Genomic DNA, 21,637 nt, shown 5'->3' with positions numbered 1-21,637 from the left:
CGTGATCTTTACAAGAGGGGATGTTTGAAATGGATGAGTGCCCACTGTAATTATGGACAGATACAAGACACTGCAGATGCTGGAATCTGGAGCAACAAACAATCTGTTAGATGAACTCAGCAGGTCGAGCAGCATCTGTGGGATGAAAAGAACTGTCAACGATTCGAGTCAAAGCCCTGCATCAAGACTGAAAGTGGAGGGAGGAGATAGCCAGTGTAAAGGGGAGAAGGGGTGAGGAGATGGGAGTCTGAGGTGATTAGTGGACTGAGGAGGGGTGAAAGTTGACAGGCAGGTAGCGGAGGGGAGGGGAGCGGGGTGGTTGGGAACACAGTGGCAGGTGAATGATAGATGGAGGCAGACAGAGAGAAAAAAATGGGAGGTTGATGGAGTGAGGTGGGGGAGGGGAGTATGAAGGGGGAGACTGCTGGAAGGGAGATAAGGAGGAACACAAAGGGCTACGAGTGCTGGAATCTGATAAGTAAAGGAGGTGATAATTATAGACAGAATGTTCAGAACAAACCCTGATCAACCTGCCACTCGAGTTTCCTCAATGCCTTAGTGAATGAAAACATTCACCAGGCAAAAGCAGAAAGTCTCAGGGCTGTACCCATTTTATCAGGCGACCTCAGCTGGTCACCCCAACAATTGTGCATTTTCAAGAGGCAGTTCCTCAAGAAGACGGCATCCATCATTAAGGACCGTCACCACCTGGGACATGCCTGTTTCACGTTGCTACCATCAGGGAGGAGTCACAGGAGCCTGAAGAACCACACTCAACATTTCAGGAACAGTTTCTTCCCTTCCGCCATCAGATTGTTGAACGGTCCATGAACACTACCTCGTTATTCCTCTTTTGCACTATTTATTTATTTTTGTAACTTGCAGTAATTCTTATGTCTTGCACTGTACTGCTGCCGTAAAACAACAAATTTCACAACATATATCAGTGATGATAATTCTGTTTCCGATTGACATCGGACATACAGACGTACAGGTTAGGAGTTATGGGCATGCTATGTCGGTAACACAAAAAGACGACGTATTTTACTGTGTGTTTCGATGTATATGTGACTAATAAATGAATATTTTATCTTGTGTTGTCTGGTCCCATAGCCTGTGTGGTATCCACTACTCTCAGCTTTTCTTGCCATCACTTTGACTGGATGGAATTGATTCAAGACTGGGTTCTGTGACGGTGGGATCTCAGGAGGAAGCTAAGATGGATCACCCACTCAGCACTTCTGGCTGAACATACTTATAAATGTTTCTGCCTTATTTTTAGTACTCAAATGTTGGACCCTGCCACGTTTTAGATGGGGATGTTCTACTGTTAGCTGTTTAATTGTCTATCATCATTCATGATGATCCATTGGTTGTGAGACCAACAGTTTTGTAATTAATGCTCCAATTTTTTTAAAATTCCAGATTATTAATTGAATTTAAATTTCACAGCTGCCAAGGTGGACTAGCTTCGGGCCTCTAGATTGAAGTCCAGGTTTATAGATTGTTACTGCAGTAACAACCACAGACTGTGTGGTTACAAGTCTGGCAACCTAAGTATAGGTTTCAGATTATTAATACAGTAACAACACACCTATAGGTTACTAATCTGAAAACATAACCACAAGGTGTAGGTTACAAGTCTGGTAACATAACCATTGTGCTGCCATCTCTTCTTTGATTTCTATTGCAGTTTTGTACAAAGGATCACCAAAAGCCATAAATTAACATTACTCCCCTTAAAGGTGTCTCATTTTGACATTCTCAGTCATGTTCAGTCTTATACAGGTTTACAAAGTCATGAGAAACAGCATCAAGTCACAGGCAGTTGTATGTAAATGCACTAATATGTAAGATAAGATCTTTATTAGTCACAAGTACGTCGAAACACACAGTGAAATGTGTCTTGTTGCATTACTGAGAATGTGCTGGGGGGCAGCCCGCAAGTGTGGTCACTCTTCCGGCGCCAACATGGCATACCCACGGCTCCTAACCTTTCCGTCTTTGGAATGTGGGAGGAAACTGGAGCACTCGGAGGAAACCCACGCAGACACACGGGGAGAACATATGAACTCCTTACAGACAGCTGCGGGAATTGAACCCAGGTCGCTGGCACTGTAATGGTGTTACACTAACCGCTACACTACCATGCTTTCAGTTATTTATGCACGTAACATTACTACCATTAGGCAGCTCCAGTGCTTTACTTACAACTGCATTCATAAAAAGATTCATTGGGACTTCTCAGTTCCACATTTGATTAAACTTCAGTCACCAGAGTAATCATATCTGATTGACATGCACCAAGATCAATCTGTTTCCAGATTTTATTCGTGGCCACCAAATTATACGTTCAAAATATTTTATACTTTGGTAGCACACAGATGGTAAAGGCAATTTTACGATGGATGTACAACTCATTGTATGTCCATATTTCTGATGTGTGCTCTGAGCAAAAAGGCTCCCAGCCTGGGTCTTAGTCGCAGAATATTAATCTAGAGCAACTGAATGTTTCAATAAAGCTCTAGAGCACCATCTGGTGGTCACTTTAAACATGATCTGACACCCAAATACTTTCCAGCAGTGCTCAGAAGAAGTAACTTGGACTGATTATCTCATCCAAAACAAAACAAGCCTTAGCGTCACTTTATCTAACTGTAACTTAATAATAACATTTAAATATAATTCAGTTGTGATGAAGGGACTCGACCTGAAATGTCGACTGTTTATTTCCCTCCATAGATGCTGCCTGACCTGCTGAGTTCCTCCAGCATTTTGTGTGTATTGCTCCAGATTCCAGCATCTGCAGAATCTCTTGTGTCCCTGAATATAATTTATCCAAAATTCATCATTTCTCTTGGTGAACGACACCACATCTGGAGTAGTATGGACAGTATTGTTCTCCTTATGGATGTTAATATGTTGGAAGAAGGTCAGAAAAGGTTTCCAGATTAATACCTGCAATGAGTAGGTTGTCCTATGAGGAAATACTGGACAGTTTGGGCTCGAATCCATGAGAATTTAGAAGAGTGAGATGTGACTTGATTGAAACATACAAGACCCTGAGGGATCTTGACAAGGCTGATTCCTCTTGTGGGGGAATCTAAAACTAGGGGTCACAAATTTGAGTGAGATGGGGTGAGATACTTCTCTCTCAGAGTTTCAAGAGTCTCTGGAATTCTCTTGCTCAGAGGATAGTGGAAGCAGAGCCAGTGCATTTTTTTTAGGCAGATGTAGACAGCTGATAAGTGATGATGATTACAATGGGTAAACAGGATTGTGGAGTTGATGTTACAGTCAGACCAGTTATGATCCTATTAAATAGTAGAACAGGCTTGGGGGGGTGGGGGGGGTGGGTGGTGCAGAGTGCTCCTAAAACATGTTTGTGTATAAATAATTAAAAAGCTTGAAATATGATGGATTATGGATGTGTTTTCTACTTTATTAGCAAACGGCTTAGGAGGAGAAACAAACCAAACAGCTTCAGTCCTCTTATGATTTATCCTTTTATATTGACTTAGTTTTCTGCCTATGGAGGGGGAAAATAGGCTGTTTATTTTACCTGGACTTCTTGAAAACATTTCAATCTTGACATATCCTGTGATAATTTGCACCGAAAATGCCATTCCAGATAAGTCATCGAATCATAATGGCCCCAGAACAATGTGAAACTGTTTACAAAAACACTGATTTTTCACAAGATAAAGTGAAGCACATTTTCATGCAGCCTAAAAACTGAGGTAAGGGCACCAACCCTTCAATGTTTGCAAATGTCCAATGAATTCAAAATGCCAGCAGACTTGTAGGTGCCAAAACCTTAGTCCACAAAATAGATTGCATGGTGAAAATCTAAATATGTGTTCGAACTAGGAAAGCTGAAGTAACAGTCAAACCATGAAAGTTAGAATCAGGGTTGTTACAGCACTCGAGCAGGTTGTTTCATCCATCACAGAATTATAGAAATTTATGATTCTGAAGCAAGCATTTGACCTTTATTGTCCAGCCAACCAAAAATGATCTATAGATTAATCCCTCTTCCCTGTCCTTGGTCCATTGACTTGCAGGTTATGGCTCTTCAATTGCTCAAACTGTCAGCTTATTAATGCATTTAAACCTTCCTTATGACCTTCTGCACGGGATCCTAACTATGTAACTACTCAGAACCACTATTTATATTGTGCTACATGGAATTTCCCATAAAAATAAACCTATTAACAATAAAGTGCCCTGAAAACCAGACTGAAGGGTAACAATCAGGAATTAAAAATTCTGATCTGTATTTGTTATTTACAAACTCTGAGCCTTCAGAGCAGTTTGGATTTAATGTTTATTGACTGGTTTGTGCAAAGTTAGCAATATATGTGCACATCAATGCAATTCATGTGCAATTCATGGCATAGATAAGGTGAATAGCCAGCCTTTTCACCAGGGTAGGAGAGTCTGAAACTTGAGGGCATAGGTTTAAAGCAAGAGGTGAAAGATTTAAAAGGGACCTGAGGGGCAACTTCTTCACTCAGAGGGTGGTGAGTATATGGAATGAGATGCCAGAGGAAGTGCTAGAGGCAGATACAATTACAACATTTAAAAGACATTTGGATGGGTACATGGATAGGAAAGGTTTAGAGGGATATGGCCAAATGCAGGCAAGTGAACATTGTTCAATTGGGCAACTTGTTTGGCATGGATGAGTTGGGATGAAGGGCCTGTTTCTATGCTGTATGATTATATGACTTCATCTGGTGAGAATACAGCTGGGAGGTTGGTTCTAATCATCCCAACTCACTTAGGGAGCCTGCTCTGCTCACGGAATTGTATCTCAACTTTTGAAAGCAGTCGGATAAGTGGAAGAATTATAGGGTATTAGCATGTTGGATCACATAGTGCCCAGTTTTGACCCAGTTAAGACAGGAGGAGCAATTGGGCAGAGGGTGTGAGGTAGGGAAATTTGTAGGAAATCATCTTTGTGCCTCATTCTCATGTGCCTCATGATAGTCAGTTACAGAGAAGCCTCCATAAAGACTGGAAACTGATTATCAACCAGAACACTAATTTAAATATGAAAGGATAGGTAAATAGTTTAATGCTTTAAAAGAGAAAAACTATTACATTTTAATCATTGACTTGTTCTGTTCTAACTCCACATGACTAATGAATATGAATTTTCTTTGACAAAGAGGAAGACTTACTTTCCTGTAAATACCAAAAATGGTTCCAATAGATGACAGGCAATCGATGTTTGAAGAACCATCCAATGGGTCAAAGCACACCAGATATTTCCCCTGGAACAGAACAATTACAAGTTAAACTGTCTGCAATATTTCCATGCACATGCAATCCTTAAAAAAAAACACCTTCAAAATCCTTCTCTTCAACTGGGCCTCTGGTTCTTTCTCATGTATACACTTCCCTGATCCCAAATGTCTGCTGCCTAGTTTTATGTTTTCATAATTTTAAATGCTTTGTGAGACAATCCTACACATGTAGAAACTGTAAATTACTGTTCTAACATAATGACTTGTGATGCATCAGATGTGGCAGATGAAGCTAGTAATTATTTAACAATGTCATGCTAATTATTTGGTGGAATTTTTCTGCTCAGTTATTTCTATAAACCACTAATAAAAGGATATGTTAACAACAATGAAATGACGATACTCATTGGTGTTCTTGAAGAAAGCTGCCGTGGAATGTAACAATCTCTCTGACATGGATTTCTTTTTCTCCTTAGGTTGCAGCCAGGTGTCACTCCTAAAAGATCTCTGGGATCTAACCACAGTGATGTTATCAAGCAGGGTAAGTTGCCAGTCATTTTATTGAATTGTCACAGATAACAAACCAGAAAGAAAGAGAGAAAATATTCAGCTAACTTTTCAAACATTTTGCAGAATACAGGATAATGACTGGGACATAGATGAGAGCAAGGTAGAAGCTGAAATATCAGAAGCATATTTATTATTTGAAAAACATACAGAATGTAGAGAATGAAATTTACATGTATAAAATTACTTTGGGAATCGGAGTTTGTTAATGCGTAATTATGATTTAGCCGTCCATTAAAAATTCCGTTATACTTCATTCAGCAAGGGATAACACTTCCTTTTCTTATTCTGAAATGAGTTTGCAAGAAGTTCCTGTCCGTTTACTGATTTCTGCCAATTGCACTGAAGAGCCGCAAAACAATGACACTTGACAGTCAACACAGGCGCACCTCAAGGGTGTGTGTTTAGCCCACTGCTCCGCTCTCTTTACACTCGTGACTGTGTGGCTAGGCACAGCTCAAACATCATCTATGAATTGGCTGATGACACCACTGTTATTGGCAGATTCTCAGATGGCGACGAGGAGGCGTACAGGAGTGAGATAGGTCAGTTGGTTGAGTGGTGTTGCAACACCAACCTTGCACTCAATGTCAGCAAGATCAAGGAATTGATTGTGGACTTCAGGAAGGGGAAGTCAGGAGAACACACACCAGTCCTCATTGAGGGGTCAGCGGTGGAAAGGGTGAGCAGCTTCAAGTTCCTGGATGTTAACATCTCAGAGGATCTACCTTGGGTCCAACACATTCATGCAATCACGAAGAAGGCATGCCAGAGGCTCTACTCCATTAGGAGTTTGAGGAGATTTGGTATGCCACCAAAAGACTCTTCCAAATTTCTATAGCTGTATGGTGGAGAGCATTCTGATAGGTTGCATCACAGCCTGGTATGGAGGCTCCAACTTGAGGCATTGCAAGAAGCTGCAGAGGGTTGTAGACTCAGCCAGCTCCATCACCAGCATAACCTTCCCCGCCATTGAAGACATCTTCAAGAGGTGGTGCCTTAAGAAGGCAACAAATTTCACAACATGTGTCAGTGATGATAAACCTGATTCTGATTGTGGGGAAAGCAATGGACTATTGACAACAACTTCTGGCCTTCCACATATAGTTGTCTGTCTGTGTTCTCTGGAAATCAAGGTCTAATATCCTCGATTACAGGTCCTCCCCAGGTTACAGCAGGGTTCCATTCCTGTGAACTGTTTGTAACCAGAACAGTTTGCGAGCCGGAAATGTGGCCATGAACCAAGTTCCCACATGGCAGAAGATGCCTGCAGCCCCATAGCAACCAGAAAATTCATCCTGCTGATCTCTGTCACTCTCTGTCTCTCTCTGTCTCTCTCTTGTTCATATGTTTGGGCTGTACACGTCAGGAGTTCACAAGCTGGGGAGGACCTGTACAATGGTAAGTCCTGATTGTCTTTCTGATCAGTCTTACTGTAAATTTTGCGTCAATGGTTTAAAATCCATTTTGAGATTTTCTTTGTGAAACTCTTGTCTTCACCAAAATGCCCACATCCTATTCTCCCTCCAAGTGTTTACTGTGATTGAAATGCATTTTATTTTGTTGTGATTAATTATTAAAGGTGCAGCATCTGGATTTGCGCCCTCAGAACTGTATAGGAGAATATCGCAGACTTAGATTTTAATTGTGGATTATATGCTAAATTTTCACTTTTTTTTCTTTAGAAAAACTTGGGTGTTTCTCTTGCATTTCATGATCCTAGGTTTTATGGGGTTAACTTTCTGCCTTTTATCAGCAACGAGCCTCAGTCACTTGCACCATAACTTCGACCTAACTTTTCTGAAGAATCCGTATGGACATTGAGAGGGCAGCAATGGGCAGTACTGTCATTACATCACCCACCCATCACATTCATTATACACTCACCCTCTTCTCAGGTTCCACAATTATTGCTTCTTTATTCTCCTCTGACACTAGTAGGCATGTACTGTACGATGATTTTAGCATATTAATGATTAGGTCGTTAGACAGGACATCCAGTTTCTTGACTTCATCTCCAGTCACATTCACAGACCCTGCAATTCCATACCTAAATAAAACACATTGTGAAGGATCTTTAAGCATTTATCAAGTAGCATTCATTTAAATATAGCACACCAACTCTAAGCAGTAACAGTTTACTTTTTAAATATGATCACACAGCTCTTTTAAATGGCAAACATGTACGATACAAAATCTCCTCATGTCACTCCTCTGCTTTCTCTCTAAAGTAAGAGCCCAATTGGCAAGGAGGTTGCAAGCTGGGAGCCTTCCACTGGTCTCCACAGTGATGCGATTCATTGAGTCACATAATGGCAAAAGTTTTGAATGCTCTATATAAAGATAACATTCCTTATTTAATGAGGATTTTGCTGAATGCTTTCCTCATTTGTTTGCAAATAACCTTTGTGAACAGTAATTGAGATTTCTAATGGAAAGTTGGTTGATTAAATGAGTATAGTTTTTGGTCAGGGAGATTTCACCGGTGGAAGGGCTTTAAAGAGAATGGTGTAATATTTCTGCAGAGTTCAGCAGATGGGAGTTAGCATACTTTCTATAACTATATTACATTAAAACCATCTAATCATGCACTTTTTGTCTGGTTACATTCATCAAGTAACCTATCCTACAAACCTCTGTAAACAATACCATGAGGCCTACTTGTACCAAGAGAATCTACTTTATTCCTTTCTCTTCACTGCTTTTTTTGCCCTTTATTTCTTTCATTTGCATTTCCCTATTTTCATTGTTTTGTCCTTTTTAATATTTTCTTAGTGTGTGATATCAAAGAACTGAAAAGTTTAAAATACATGAGAATGGCTATAGATTTAGGGTTTATCCATTTAATGGATGTCATTCTGCTGAGTTTAATGGAAGGTAAAGTGAAGAGTGCAGGTAAACAAGGGGATCATCAAGTGCAATTGACCCACCTCCATTTCCAGAACCAGATGGTATTGAATTATTGGGCATACCAACTGTTCGGTAACATGATTGTGACATCCAGCCTAAGGTAACCTGCAATTATGCTGATTTACACCTCAGCAAGGCATCTCACTTTCAGCATTAGTTAACACCAGCTGAAGATAGTCGGCACCTCTTATAGGAGAGATACATTGGCGCATAAAAACTGGTCAGAGTGACTTGGGAATCATCTAGATCATAAGATCTTTATTAGTCACATGTATATCGAAACACACAGTGAAATGCATCTTTTGCGTAGAGTGCTTTGGGGGCCACCCGCAAGTGTCGCCACGCTTCCGGCGCCAACATGTCATGCCCACAACTTCCTAACCCATACGCCTTTGGAATGTGGAAGGAAACCTGGGTACCCGGAGGAAACCCACGCAGAAACGGGGAGAATGTATGAACTCCTTACAGACGGCGTCCAGAATTGAACCTGGATCCCTGGCGCTGTAGTAGCATTACGCTAACTGCTACGCTAACTGCTACACTACCGTACCTGCCCAGTGGCAGTGAATGTGACTTGTTCAAGCTGCATTCTAAGGAGAATGCCTTCCAGTGCAGCCTTTTCGAGGAGCCACTGGTTACTGCAGTCGACTTGAAGTGAAGATAAACATCTCAGCTACTGGTTCAGTACTTGCAGTAGATGTAACAAAATTTTGGAAGCATGAAATGCTGGTTGAACTGAAACAACATGCATGACTAACAGGCAAGCCATCAATGATTACTTTCAGAAGTGTTGAGGTGAATCATTCCTGCTTCTGTTATTTAGCTTTCTGAGCTTTCGGCACTCACTATATTCCAAGCTTTAAACACTGTTCTGAGCTTTGGACGTTCGATTGTCCAAAGATTACCAGAAAGACAAAGGAAAAGTTTCAAGGATTTACTCAAAGCTTCCTTGAAGAAATGAAACGTCCACACTGACTTCTGAGAATTTCTGGCTCATGACTGCTCAAAGCGGAGAAGTGTTCAGAATGGTACTGAGAGCTTCAAGTCCATGAATTAGCAATGGAAAGAATGCACCACCTCACAAATTGCCCATTTTCAGCCAGAGTGGCAGCAGGGAAACAAAACCAGAGTGGCAGCAAGTCATCCTCAATCCTGAGGGACTGTTTAAGTAGAAGTTCAACGTTGTGAGGTTGAAATTTGGCATTATAGCTGCAAAAGCATTGTGTGGTTTGAAAAACAAAACTGGCATTGAATCAGTGTTCCTATGTGACTATGGACATCATCTGCCCACAGTGCAGTTCTTCCCAGTATATCGACACCATATTTCATGCTGCGGTTGAACACATGGGACCAAGTGCCTGTGACAACATGGGACCACACAGAATGCCAAGGGAGAACATGCAAATTCCACACAGACCGCACCCAAGGTGAGGATTGAACCCAGACTGCTGGCGCTGTGAGGCAGTGGCTCTTCTAGCCGCACCCCCATGCTGCCCCCTGCCCTTGTAGTTGAGGACTGCAGTGGCTCAAGAAAGCAGCTCATCGATGCTTTCTCAAGGCAAATATTAACAGTAAGCATTGGCCTTGCCAATGAATAAAAGAAATGATACCAAGCTTAAAGTAAACTGCCGCTTACAATTGGGCCAGGGAAACATTTTTTCCCCCAAATTTTTCTCCTTCCTTCCTTCCTGAATGTACTGATTAATACTGACAAATGACTGCATGGGAGAAGCAACCATCTGATCTAATTACCCCTCAAATGGTTATTATTCATAACAAGTTTTACATAATGTGAGAGCTCTGATGAGATGTATGACAACATGACCTTACAGTCAAATTAGGATGTCAACAGAGAGTTCTATCAGGAGAAAGAAGTGGATAATTTTCCAGCGCAGGTAGGTGTGACATACTGGAGTGTCTTTACTGCCAGTTTGGCTGAAATCAGCTTTTGAGTTTAATGAAAGCTGCGGTCCTGGTTTGTGTAAGAACATAAGGACTAGATGGATAAGTAGACCATCTGGGCCTTCAAGCCTGCCCTGTCATTCATCTTCTGCCTTGCCTTCCTGCACTATCCCCATAATGTTTGATCCCTTAGTATCCGTAAATCCATAGATCTCTGTTTTGAACTCAATGACTGAGCCTTGACAGCCTCCAGAGTAGTGAATTCCAAAGATTCATCATCCTCTGAAATAAGAAACTTCTCTTCATTTTGATCTCCATTCTGAGACTGTCTCCTCGATCTGGACTCCTCAGCCAGGGGAAGCATCCTCCCCGCACCCAGCCTGTTGAGCCCTGTAAGAATTTTGTAAGTTTCAATGAGACGTCCTCTCGTTCTTCTAAACTCTAGAGAATACAGGCCTTGTCTGCTCAATCACTACTCGTACAGCAGATCCATCACTCCAGGAACCACTTTTGGTTGCATTCTCCCCTTGGCAATTGTGTACCTTTTTAAGGTTAGGAGACCAAAATTATACACAGTACTGAAGATGCAGCCCCGACAAGACAGTAAGACATCCTTGCTTCTGTATTCAAGTCCTTTTGTAATTAAGGTCAACATATCATTTAATGTTACACAGGTCATATTTACCAGGATGGATTAAATAAGGGCGACATGGTAGCGTGACACTATTACGGCGCTAGCGATCGGGGTTCGATTCCCGTCGCTGTCTGTAAGGAGTTTGTACGTTCTCCCGTGTCTGCATGGGTTTCCTCCGGGTGCTCCGGTTTCCTCCCACATTGCAAAGGCGTACGGGTAGGTTAATTAGGTTTGAAATGGGCGGCGTGGACTCGTTGGGCTGGAAGGGCCTGTTACCACGCTGTAAGTAAAATTTAAATTAAGTCAGAGATTAAGTAAGACGTAGGTCTGTATGTGCAGAAGGAAACCTTGGGTAGATTGAACAGGTTTGGAAATGAGCAGTTGATCTAACACTGCTCACTTCCCACCACTACTGAGTGTGAACATTTACTCTCCTGTCTCTCTGGACAAGAACTACCAATTGGTTCTGCAAAGTAGAAAAGTCTGGATCAAATTATCCAAATTGGTATTTGAGATCCAAAAGGAAACGCTGCAGATGCTGGAAATCTGAAATAAAACAGAAAATTTTGGAAATACTTAGCAGGTCAGGCAGTACCTGTGGAGAGAGAAACAACATTAACGTTTCTGGTCAATAACCTTTCATTGGAACTGTGACTGAGCTGAAACCTTAGCTCCATTTGTCTCTTCACAGACATTGCTATCAGTTTCCATTTTATTTAATGATGGAACTTCTGAGTGCACATGGAACAATAATCACATCAGGCAACACAAAAAGAAAACTTATTCCAGTTTCAAGACTATTCCCTGTGGCAAAACTACAGATGCCACTTGTCCTTTGTCGCCATCTGCTGGATGGTTAAGTACTTTGCTGGGTGGAACCTTTCATGCTTTCACTGATTTTTTCCCCCCCCATTGACCACTTTTTCAGTTAACTTCTGGCATCTATTTTATTCGTAGTTGGTCTTATTGCCATTGCCTGTGTGTTAGCATTAATGCAACAAGGAGCTGAATCAGCAGAAATACATTGACAGATAATGGGGAGAAAAAAACAGAAATATGTCAGCTGTTGGACATTTGGGTAGAACAAAGAACAGGACAGCACAGGAACAGGCCCTTTGGCCCACAATGTCTGTGCTGAATGTTGTGCAAAATTAAACTAATCCCTTCTGCCTGCATATGAACCATGCATATTCATGTGCTTATCTAAAAGGCTCTTAAACACCTCTCTCATACCTGCTTCCACCACCACCCCCGGTAGCACGTTCCAGCACTGACCACTCCCTGTGTTTTTAAAAAAACTTGACCCACACTTCTCCTTTAAACTTTCCCCCTCTCACCTTAAGTATGCCCTCTAGTATTTGGCATTTCCATCCTGGGAAAAAGACTATCTACCTTATTTATGCCTCTCACAATTTTATAAACTTCTATCAAGTCTCCCCTCAGGATCTAATGTCAAATGTTGAGCACTATAGTGAATATACTAGTGAGTTTAATAGTAAATTTGTCTTTTTCTGCAAAGTAAAACCACTTGTAAGATGCAGCTGTCAGAGTGAAAGAGTTCAGTGCTTGCAACATTTCTATAGCCTTACCCTAACCCTTCCTTTACATGGAATTATAAAACCTTTGAGGCCTTGATGAGGAAAGAAAGATTTAAAAAAAAGAACCTAAATGGTGGTAGAGTGAGAAATAAAGGTTAATAGGAAGGTTATGAATTCAGGGAGTGATCAACAACATTTGATGACTGTGGTAGAATTCCAGATGACAAGACATAAGGCTGAACATGATGAATGGAGACTAGCAATTAATTGGTTTCGGTGAAGGTGCTGGTGTGGAGGTTTTGCTGGTCAGGCTTATTGGGCTACTGTAAACCAAAGTTACAGCTGTAGAAATAAGGACTAGGATTAATAGGACACATGGAGGAAGCAGAGTTTGATGAGCAAAGAGATTAAGGGATTGTGAAACTTTGTGTAGCAGACTTGAGCCTGTGAATTCAGAATAAAGTGGAGTTTGAAAATGATTGCAGAACTGGAGAATAAACTGAGTGAAGAGCATTGGAGAAGTTGGTCCACACAATGACAGAAGAGCTGATGAAAGTATAGATTAAGTTTTAACAATAGTGAAGAAGAGATATGACATAGGTAGAGTTCCACCAGGGAGCAGGTAGAAGCCAGATTAAAGTTCTTAGCGGGGGAAATTAGTGTGTGAGGCATTGAAGGACTTCAGTGCAATAATTCATTGCAATAGGGTAGTTAAAGTAAGTGAATGGGTAGAATGTTTAGAACCGGACAATAATCACAGTTTTCAAGGGGTAAAAAAATAGTTGCTGGATGATGATGGAACAACAAAATGTTGCAGATGCCAGAAAACAGAACATTTCTGAAATACTCAGCCTTTCCTGGCGAAAGAAACAGTGATAATATTTCAAGTTCAAGAACTTTGATCATGAGTTGGGAAGAAGTAAGGGTGGGGTTTTGGGACCTAGTCTGAGAGGTCGTCAAGAGCCCATAAACTCTGGGCTTCATGGGAGCTATGAGTTTGCTGAGAGCTTGAGGAAGAAGCTGCAAATCAAAGAAGGGGTCTCATGAGGCAGATCCAGGTGGTTTCAAATTTGGCAAAAAAAGTGAGCAGGAGCCCTTTATATTTATTATCTGAGAAAAGAATGTAGTGTATGAGGGAGAGCAATCAGGACATGTCTCTGCCAAGAAGCACACCCTCAATACACCTATTTCTCAAACTGAAATAAATTGTACTGACAATATGACCTCATTATGCATTAGTAGAAAAGAGAAAATAATTTTGATTTGCAACTTCAATTCTTAAGATTTAAACATATATTTATCAACACCCAGTCAGTGTTTCCAATGATAAGAGCTTTGCAAAAACAATTCCAATTGCAAGGTTCTTAAGAACCTAAAATTACACAGTCTGTCCAGTGTTCAGGTTTATGGTTAACTGTTGTCTCAACCAATGGCAAAAACTGCTGATAAGGCTCGCTGTACTTTGAAGTGCTCAGAATCAGTTAAAAGACAAACTTACAGTTTGCCAGGCTGTATATATATATAGATGCTGCAATGTCAGGGTCACTACCTCAGCAAAACCTTGTGAATGGTGAGGGGATGGGTGGGGAAATCAGCCAGGGTTTCCAATCCTGATTCTGATGTTTGATTCCTGGGTGAGTGCAGTAGAGTACATCCAATAAAACTGGATTCAAAGCTTCTGTTTTATTTAACATGACTGCAGCTTTTAGTAGAAACAAGTACACCATTTAATAGAAATTCATAGTAAATGGGTTTACTTACAAACAGTAACTTTTAAGAGATTAGCGTGTGAACGACAGGGGGAAAAAAAACTGAAGTGGTTCCTCTCTGCATACAGGCTAAAATACACTTTCCCAGCAGGATTAAACGCATTGCTTGTAATTGCAGCACATTGCATTGTGGAGCATAAGCTAACCAAAGGCCAAGGACTCACATATGGGCAAGGCCGGCCTTCCTCACAGCGCAAGAGATGGCCTTGATTGCGGTTAGCAGGGAATTCAGAAGCTGAGTGAACTCCCCCGTCCCTTTTGCCTTCCTTCCCTGTTCCATGACAAATCGAGTCATTGTTTCAACATCGACGTCAAAAGGCGACTGGTCCGTCATTGTGGCAGTATTTCCTTCTCTCCCACAGTTGCAGGCGTAGTGAAGCAGAGCGGAGGTATCCGACTGGAGTATCTATTTAAAGTGCCAGTCGATGAGCCGAGTACATGGAACAGCTGTTTGAACTATGCAATCAAGACTGAAGTCTGTCAGAGGTTGGAACATGCATACTGTTCAGATGGTTATGACTCCCACAAGCGAGGAAGGTTTTACATTGTCAAATTGAAGTTGATTCAGGATCTTTCACTCCAATTCATTAGGTTATCGCCCAGTAGGTAGATGTTAAATTGACAAGTGTATGTAGCTAACGTAGACCAAAACAGTTACAAGTGTCATAAGATGTAACTGTTCTAGAGATGAGATCATTAAAAGGCCACAGAATATTGGTAACATTATGCTGCATGGAAAGGTCATGATTTTTTTTCGTGTCATGTGTGCAGTAAGAAACTGGCATGTGAAAGGAATTCACCCTGACTTAAAATGCCAGAGTTCTTCAGTGACAGACTGGAAAGCTTTACACTGTAATTATATCTGGGGATAACATTTAGGTAACTGATATTCAATCACCATAGGGAGTTACCAGGGAGCCCAGGCTGAGACCTGTAGGTGAGCCAGGAAGTAGAGTGTTCTCCAATTGCTGTCTAGTGAGTGGAGCTGTAGCCACCATGAGTGGAGCCCAATGGGTGAGCAGAGCCTTCGTGTCAAGCTCCACTCCCACAACACGGCTGAGCACCATCTCCTTTCATCCATAGGCCTTCTGGACAATGGACCATGTGCAAGGAAACACCACCAGGAGAAACTATACCACCTCATGTTGTGTAACAAAACCTGAAATTATTTGGCCTTGGATTTCCATTTCGAGCTCACCAGTGGCAAATATCTTCTCGGTGAATGTCACTTACCTGAGGTGATTGTCCCATCCAGAGGGGAGCAACAAATATTCCATTATAACAACTGTCCACATGCATCAAATACTTGGCCCAGAATTTCTGGTCCTAGACTGACACCAGTGTTTAGTGGTTCAGAAGCAGCAGCTGCATCCATCACTCACTTAGATAAAGAGCGTGTTCATCCAACATTGAGGCAGTTCTTCTCTTTAATTACTTTTATCTTTTCTTTTTGCTCTTTTATTCTCAGTCTCTTGCTCTTTGTCTATCTTTCTATTCACAAAAAGGCTTGCACTTGCATTGCATCCATTTTAGAATATCCTAAAGCACTTTACAACCAGTGAAATATTTATGTTGTAATGTAAGAAACACAGCAGCCAATTAGAACACAGCCAGCTCCAATGTACAGTGACGCAATAACAACCAGATAATCTGTTTTAGAAACATCATCTCAGGAATAAGTTTCAGAATGCTGGGTATAATTCTTGTGTTCTTCTTTGAAATAGTCATATGGGATTAATTGTATCCAATTGAGAGTGCATATGGGGGCCTCCATTTAATATCTAACCTGAAAGCAGGTACCTCCCACCAGATAGTTTTTCGGCAGAACTACTCAGGAGTTCCAGCCTAGATATGTCTGCTTGACACAGTGGAGTGCAATTTGATCTGCAGTATTCTGAGAGGTGGGAGTGCTACAACTAGCTGAAGTTGTCACAACCAGCCTAGGAGTAGGATCTGTCAATGTCTGCGGATGTAGTGGGTGAGCAGTCATCTTAGTGCTATATTAAAATAGCAAGTTTTATTGGGGGAGTTCTAGTTGAAGTCACATTTATTGTCATATGCATAAGTACATGCATGCACAGGTGCACTGAAAAACCTATTTGCAGCAGCATCACAGGCACATAGCATCATATAAGCAGCATTCACAAGAAAAAAACATAAATTAAACATAAATTATATACACAATTTTTAGAAGAAAACACAATTAGACCAGAACAAAGTCCATTTTAGTGCAAAGTGGTCACAGTGTCACTAAACTGTAGCGATTAGGGTTTTGCCAGTTGGTTCAAGAACAGAATGGTTGAAGGGAAGTAGCTGTTCTTATAACCTGGTGGTGTGGGACTTCAGGCTTCTGTACCTCCTGCCCAATGGTAGCTGTGAGATGACGGCATCGCCCGGATGGTGGGGATCTTTGATGATAGATGTTCCCGCCTTGAGGCAGTGCCTCCTGTAGATACTACCGATGGTGGGCAGGGATGTTCCTGTGATGTATTGGGCAGAATCCACTATACTCTGCAGCTTCTTGCGTTCCTGCGCATTTGAATTGCTGTACCAAAACATGATGCAATCAGTCAGATGCTATGGAACTTATGATTAGGTGTTAAAGTTTTCTCCAGTTGCTCCCAGTAAGGTTGGAAATGCTAATACAGGTTATGTAGATCATGATTTTGAAACAAAATACCAGCCTATCTTCCTATGTGCAAGTCCTTACCTAGTACAATGTTTGTTAGATCTGCAAATACCATGGAATGCAGCCAATCATTCTGAATTATTTCACATTTTTTAAAAACATTTCAGTACTTTTCCTTAGGTTAATACCCACTTACATCCTTCCCTACTGCCCCTCACCTCCTCTTCCTTTTCTGGGATCAGATTGCATGGGCAGTACCACCCTTTGGTATCTCTTCCAAGTAGCTGTTCTCTATAGGTGAGTCAGTAATTCATGCGGAACTGTGGTCCAATGGACACCTACATCCTTTATCTAGGTGGCCCCATACACTTTCCATAAACAATTTCTTTCCTGCTGCATACGCAAGACATTAACTGACACTTGGCTACAGTTCCATGTCTCTGTGTCTTAGCCAAGGGAGATTTGCTGCTCACACAAGTCTCCACTCCCACACCACAGCCAAACACCATCTCTTTTCATCCACCAAGAAGTTGAAGGCCTTCTAGACTATAAACCACGTACAGGTAAACATCACCAAGAGACACTATCCATCTCATTCCGTGGAGCAACACCTGAAATTATTGGTCCTGGATTTCCATTCTGATCAACCTAAATTGAGTGCAGTTAGGGTGTTCCAGTGAAGGGCCATTATAGTCAAGGCTGACCTTGTCTTATTTTTGTAATAGTCACACCCAGGCCAATTTCTAGCCAAGGTCACTGGATATCATTTAGGGGTAAAACCCTTGGAAAAGGCACCAAGACAATTCAATTCAAAATATTTAGTCCTCATTGAAATTAATGAAGCTGACACTGACAGAAACCTTCTGGGGTTTGATTGCACTATTGGGTGCATTTCCTAACTAAGCTATCAGGAGCTACAAGTTGCAAGTCTAGGTTGTCAATAACAGGATAGGAACCATAAAGGAGATTGCATACATATTCCTCTGCAAGTTCGTCAGCTGTTGTAAGGCATTACTTAGAGGGTAATTAGGAGATCATGTGCTCACATATCCCAGGCTTGATGCCTGTAGCTGGGTTCCTGAGAAGTCAGTCACTGCAGCTGAAGGTCTGCATTCCAATCAGCAGAGTCACCGATGAGACACGTTGCCTAGAAATTCTGTCATGTTGTACAACTTTCACGTTGTACTACATGATTGGTTTTCCAAAAAATTCCAATCAGGGACTTGATGGGCAACCCAGCCAGTTTTTTTTTCAGGGCCTTCAATATGTCTGACCATGAACATAAAGAATCTGTTATATTTACACAGTGGTGCTCAGTGCATCTGTGTGATGCTTCTAGGATTTTAGAGCACACATGTAGCCCAGAGGCAGGATGGCCCATTGTGTATCACTGGAAACCAGCATCATATAACTCCACTTTTAATGCAAAAAAAGCATTTACACTTTGACAGCTCTCCATCAGGATGGGCCAAGCCCAACCTCTGCATTCCAAAATTTCCACAACCCAATCATGACCCTAAATACCCTGTCAGCTAATCACAGGTAAATTGTTATGTTTAGGTAGGATTCTGACAGAGGCATGCGGACATAATCCCGCAGATGGTAACTTCATAGCATTGGGTCATCAGCCAAGCCTGTATACACCAATACCCTAACCTAACCCTCAAGGTTCTGTTCTGGCTTTTTCTAGTGTCCTGAACCTGTCAGCATCCTCTGAGCTTTCCTACGCCATGAACAAACCCTATTTTCCTCTGCCACTGCAACGTGAGTGGAGGAAAGGCCTTAGAGTGGGTTAACTGAGAAAGTCCCATTCTATTGCACATAACACCTTTGACCTCATGAATTTTGGAGCAGTGAACCTGCAAGAGAAAAAAATTGGCCTGTCACACACCACACACCACACACCACATATAGGTGCCGAAGAACTTTTAGGTTCTGTTACAGGAGCTCAGTCACTCTTTATATCCGCAGTAATCTGTCAGGACTCAAATTCATTTGTTCACCAGTTTATCTGAGCACATGCAAGGAAGCCACCCAGATACAGAGTTCCACAATGACTTAACATCATACAGTATTCATTCTACCCTAAGCACAATAACATGTATCGCCAGGCTCAAGGATAGCTTCTATTCCGCTGCTATAAGACTCTTGAATTTATATGATAAAAATGAACTCGATCTCCCAATCTACCTCATCATGGCCCTTGCACTTTACTTGTCTACCTGCAATGCACTTTCTCTAACTGTAACACTATATAGAGTCATAGAGCAGGGAAAAAGGCCCTTCAGCCCAACTGATCTATGCTGACCAAGATTCCCATTTAAGCCAGTCCCATTTGCCTGCATTTGGCCCACATCCCTCTAAACCTTTCCTATCCATGTATCTGTCCAGGTACCTTTTAAAAGTTGTTAATGTACCTGCCTCAACTACTTCCTTTGGCAGCTCATTCCACAGACTGACCATCCTCTAAGTGAAAAAGTTGCCCCTCAGGTTCCTATTAAATCTCTCCTCTCTCAACTTAAACCTATGCCCTCTAGTTCTTGATTTCTCAACCCTGGGAAAAAGACTGTGGATTCACCATCTCTATGCCCCTCATGATGATATTCTGCATTCTGTTTTTACATTTTGTTCTACCTCAATGTACTTACGTATGGAAAGGTCAGTCTGGATGGAATACAAACAAAAGCTTTTCACTGTACCTCACTACATGTGACAATAATAAACCAATTACCAATCCAATTTTAAGCTTACACATCAGAGAGCGTCTCCAGTTTTAAATTCTTGGGGGCATACATCACCGAGGACTTTTCCTGGGCAATACGCACCTCAGCTGTCATTAGGAAGGCACAGCAATGCCTCTATTTTTTGAGGAAATTGAGGAGAGCCAGGCTGTCTCAGAACATTCTGGTGAACTTCTACCGGTGTGCGGTGGAGAGCATCCTGACATACAGCATTACTGCTTGGTATGCCAGCTGCACTAGGAAGGAGCAGAAGGCTCTGCAGAGGGTCATCAAGACAGCCCAAAACATCATTGGGACTCAGTTACCAGCGACGGAGGGCATCTATCAGGCTCAATGTCGGAGCAGGGCTTTAAACATCATTTGAGACCCTGCTCACTACCTTTTTAAACTACTCCCCTCTGGTAGGCAATACAGGACAATACATGCACACACTACAAGACTGAAACACAGCTTTTTCCCCAAAGCTGTTAAATTGTTGAACATGGACTGACACCTCCTAGACATACATATATACACATACTATTCCCCCCTTTACCGGCTGGACTCATCATGGTGTTATTTAATATATTGATATGCTGCTGATTATTATTATCATGGTTCATTTGTACACTGCCTTTTTACTTTTTTTATACTTTATATTTGTGTAAGTATGTTTGTTTTATTTTATAGCTTTAATTGTTCTTATCAATTTACTGTTTTGGTTTTTATTAGGCAAGGGAGTGCCATCGTAATCTTGTTGTGTTGTTGTTGCAACAGTACAATGACAAATAAAGAAAGAAAAAAAAAGATGAGCATTTCTTGGCCAATCTACAAATATTTAACTATTAGACACCTGACGTTGGTTAGTATCTGATCATAACAAAACAGCCCCTTGATTCAAGTGATCGATCAATGTTGTGTCCCTACAAAGGTCATTTGTACTCAGCAGGCCTGTTATTAGTAGCCACATTTCCACTGTTAACCATTTGTGTTCACTTACCCATTGCACCTTTCTGCATTCCTGCAGAGGTTAATTGATTTAGGGACAAGCCTATTGCTCCTTTATGTCTTTAACAGAACATTCCAGAGGGCTAAAAATCAATAAAATGCAAATTTGGAAATCTGAAATAGAAACAGAAAATGCTGGAAACACTCGCAGGTCAAAGCCTTTAACCAGAAACATTAGCTCTATTTGTCTCTCCACAGATGCTGCCTGACTTGTTGACTTTCCTGTATTTTCAGTTTTAATTCCAGTGGACTGTTTGTTCTTATTTGTGCTGCCAAGCCTGCTGGTTCAATTAAAGAAAGCTGGTTTGACTTGTTTAATAGGTCAGGGACATTTCTTCTGTTACAATGCATTTCATATATATATGCTGGAAAAATACTTCCCAAATGCCAAAAAATTAACCCAAAGGCCGTGTCTTTCAAGCTATGGTCAGCAGGGTGGTGGCAATACAACCGCACCATTTATGATGAGTTGTGTTGCTTGTAAGGAGTTCCTGATACTTGCTTCTCATCTAGTAAAGTTAGAACATGCACATACTTGAGAGTATCCTCTTACCAGGGGAGAATAGACAAAGGCTTTTTATAGCCAAGGTTGCTCAAGATGAAATAAAACCAGAAAATACTGGGAATACTCAGTAGGTCAGGAATCACTTGTGGAAACAGTTAATGTTTCAGGTCGAAGACCTTTTGTCAGAACTGAGAAGATTGCAG

General features: G+C 41.4%; 1 protein-coding gene across 1 annotated transcript in view; it reads right to left on the bottom strand.

The window, feature by feature from the left end:
- The window catches only part of LOC127572340 (fructose-1,6-bisphosphatase isozyme 2-like), a 46,381-nt gene extending 31,475 nt beyond the window's left edge, over positions 1–14,906 (bottom strand). Inside the window, exons 1-3 of the mRNA XM_052019482.1 lie at positions 14,737–14,906; positions 7,707–7,869; positions 5,187–5,279 (exon numbers count right to left, since the gene is read on the bottom strand). Of these exons, the coding sequence (XP_051875442.1) occupies positions 5,187–5,279; positions 7,707–7,869; positions 14,737–14,906 (426 nt within the window). The remainder of the gene's footprint in view (positions 1–5,186; positions 5,280–7,706; positions 7,870–14,736) is intronic.
- Positions 14,907–21,637: the final 6,731 nt, after the last annotated feature.

This window comes from Pristis pectinata, chromosome 7 (assembly GCF_009764475.1).
Source record: "Pristis pectinata isolate sPriPec2 chromosome 7, sPriPec2.1.pri, whole genome shotgun sequence".
NCBI lineage: Eukaryota > Metazoa > Chordata > Chondrichthyes > Rhinopristiformes > Pristidae > Pristis > Pristis pectinata.
The sequence above is the reverse complement of the archived record's forward strand: the minus strand, read 5'-3'. Positions and strand labels throughout refer to the sequence as shown.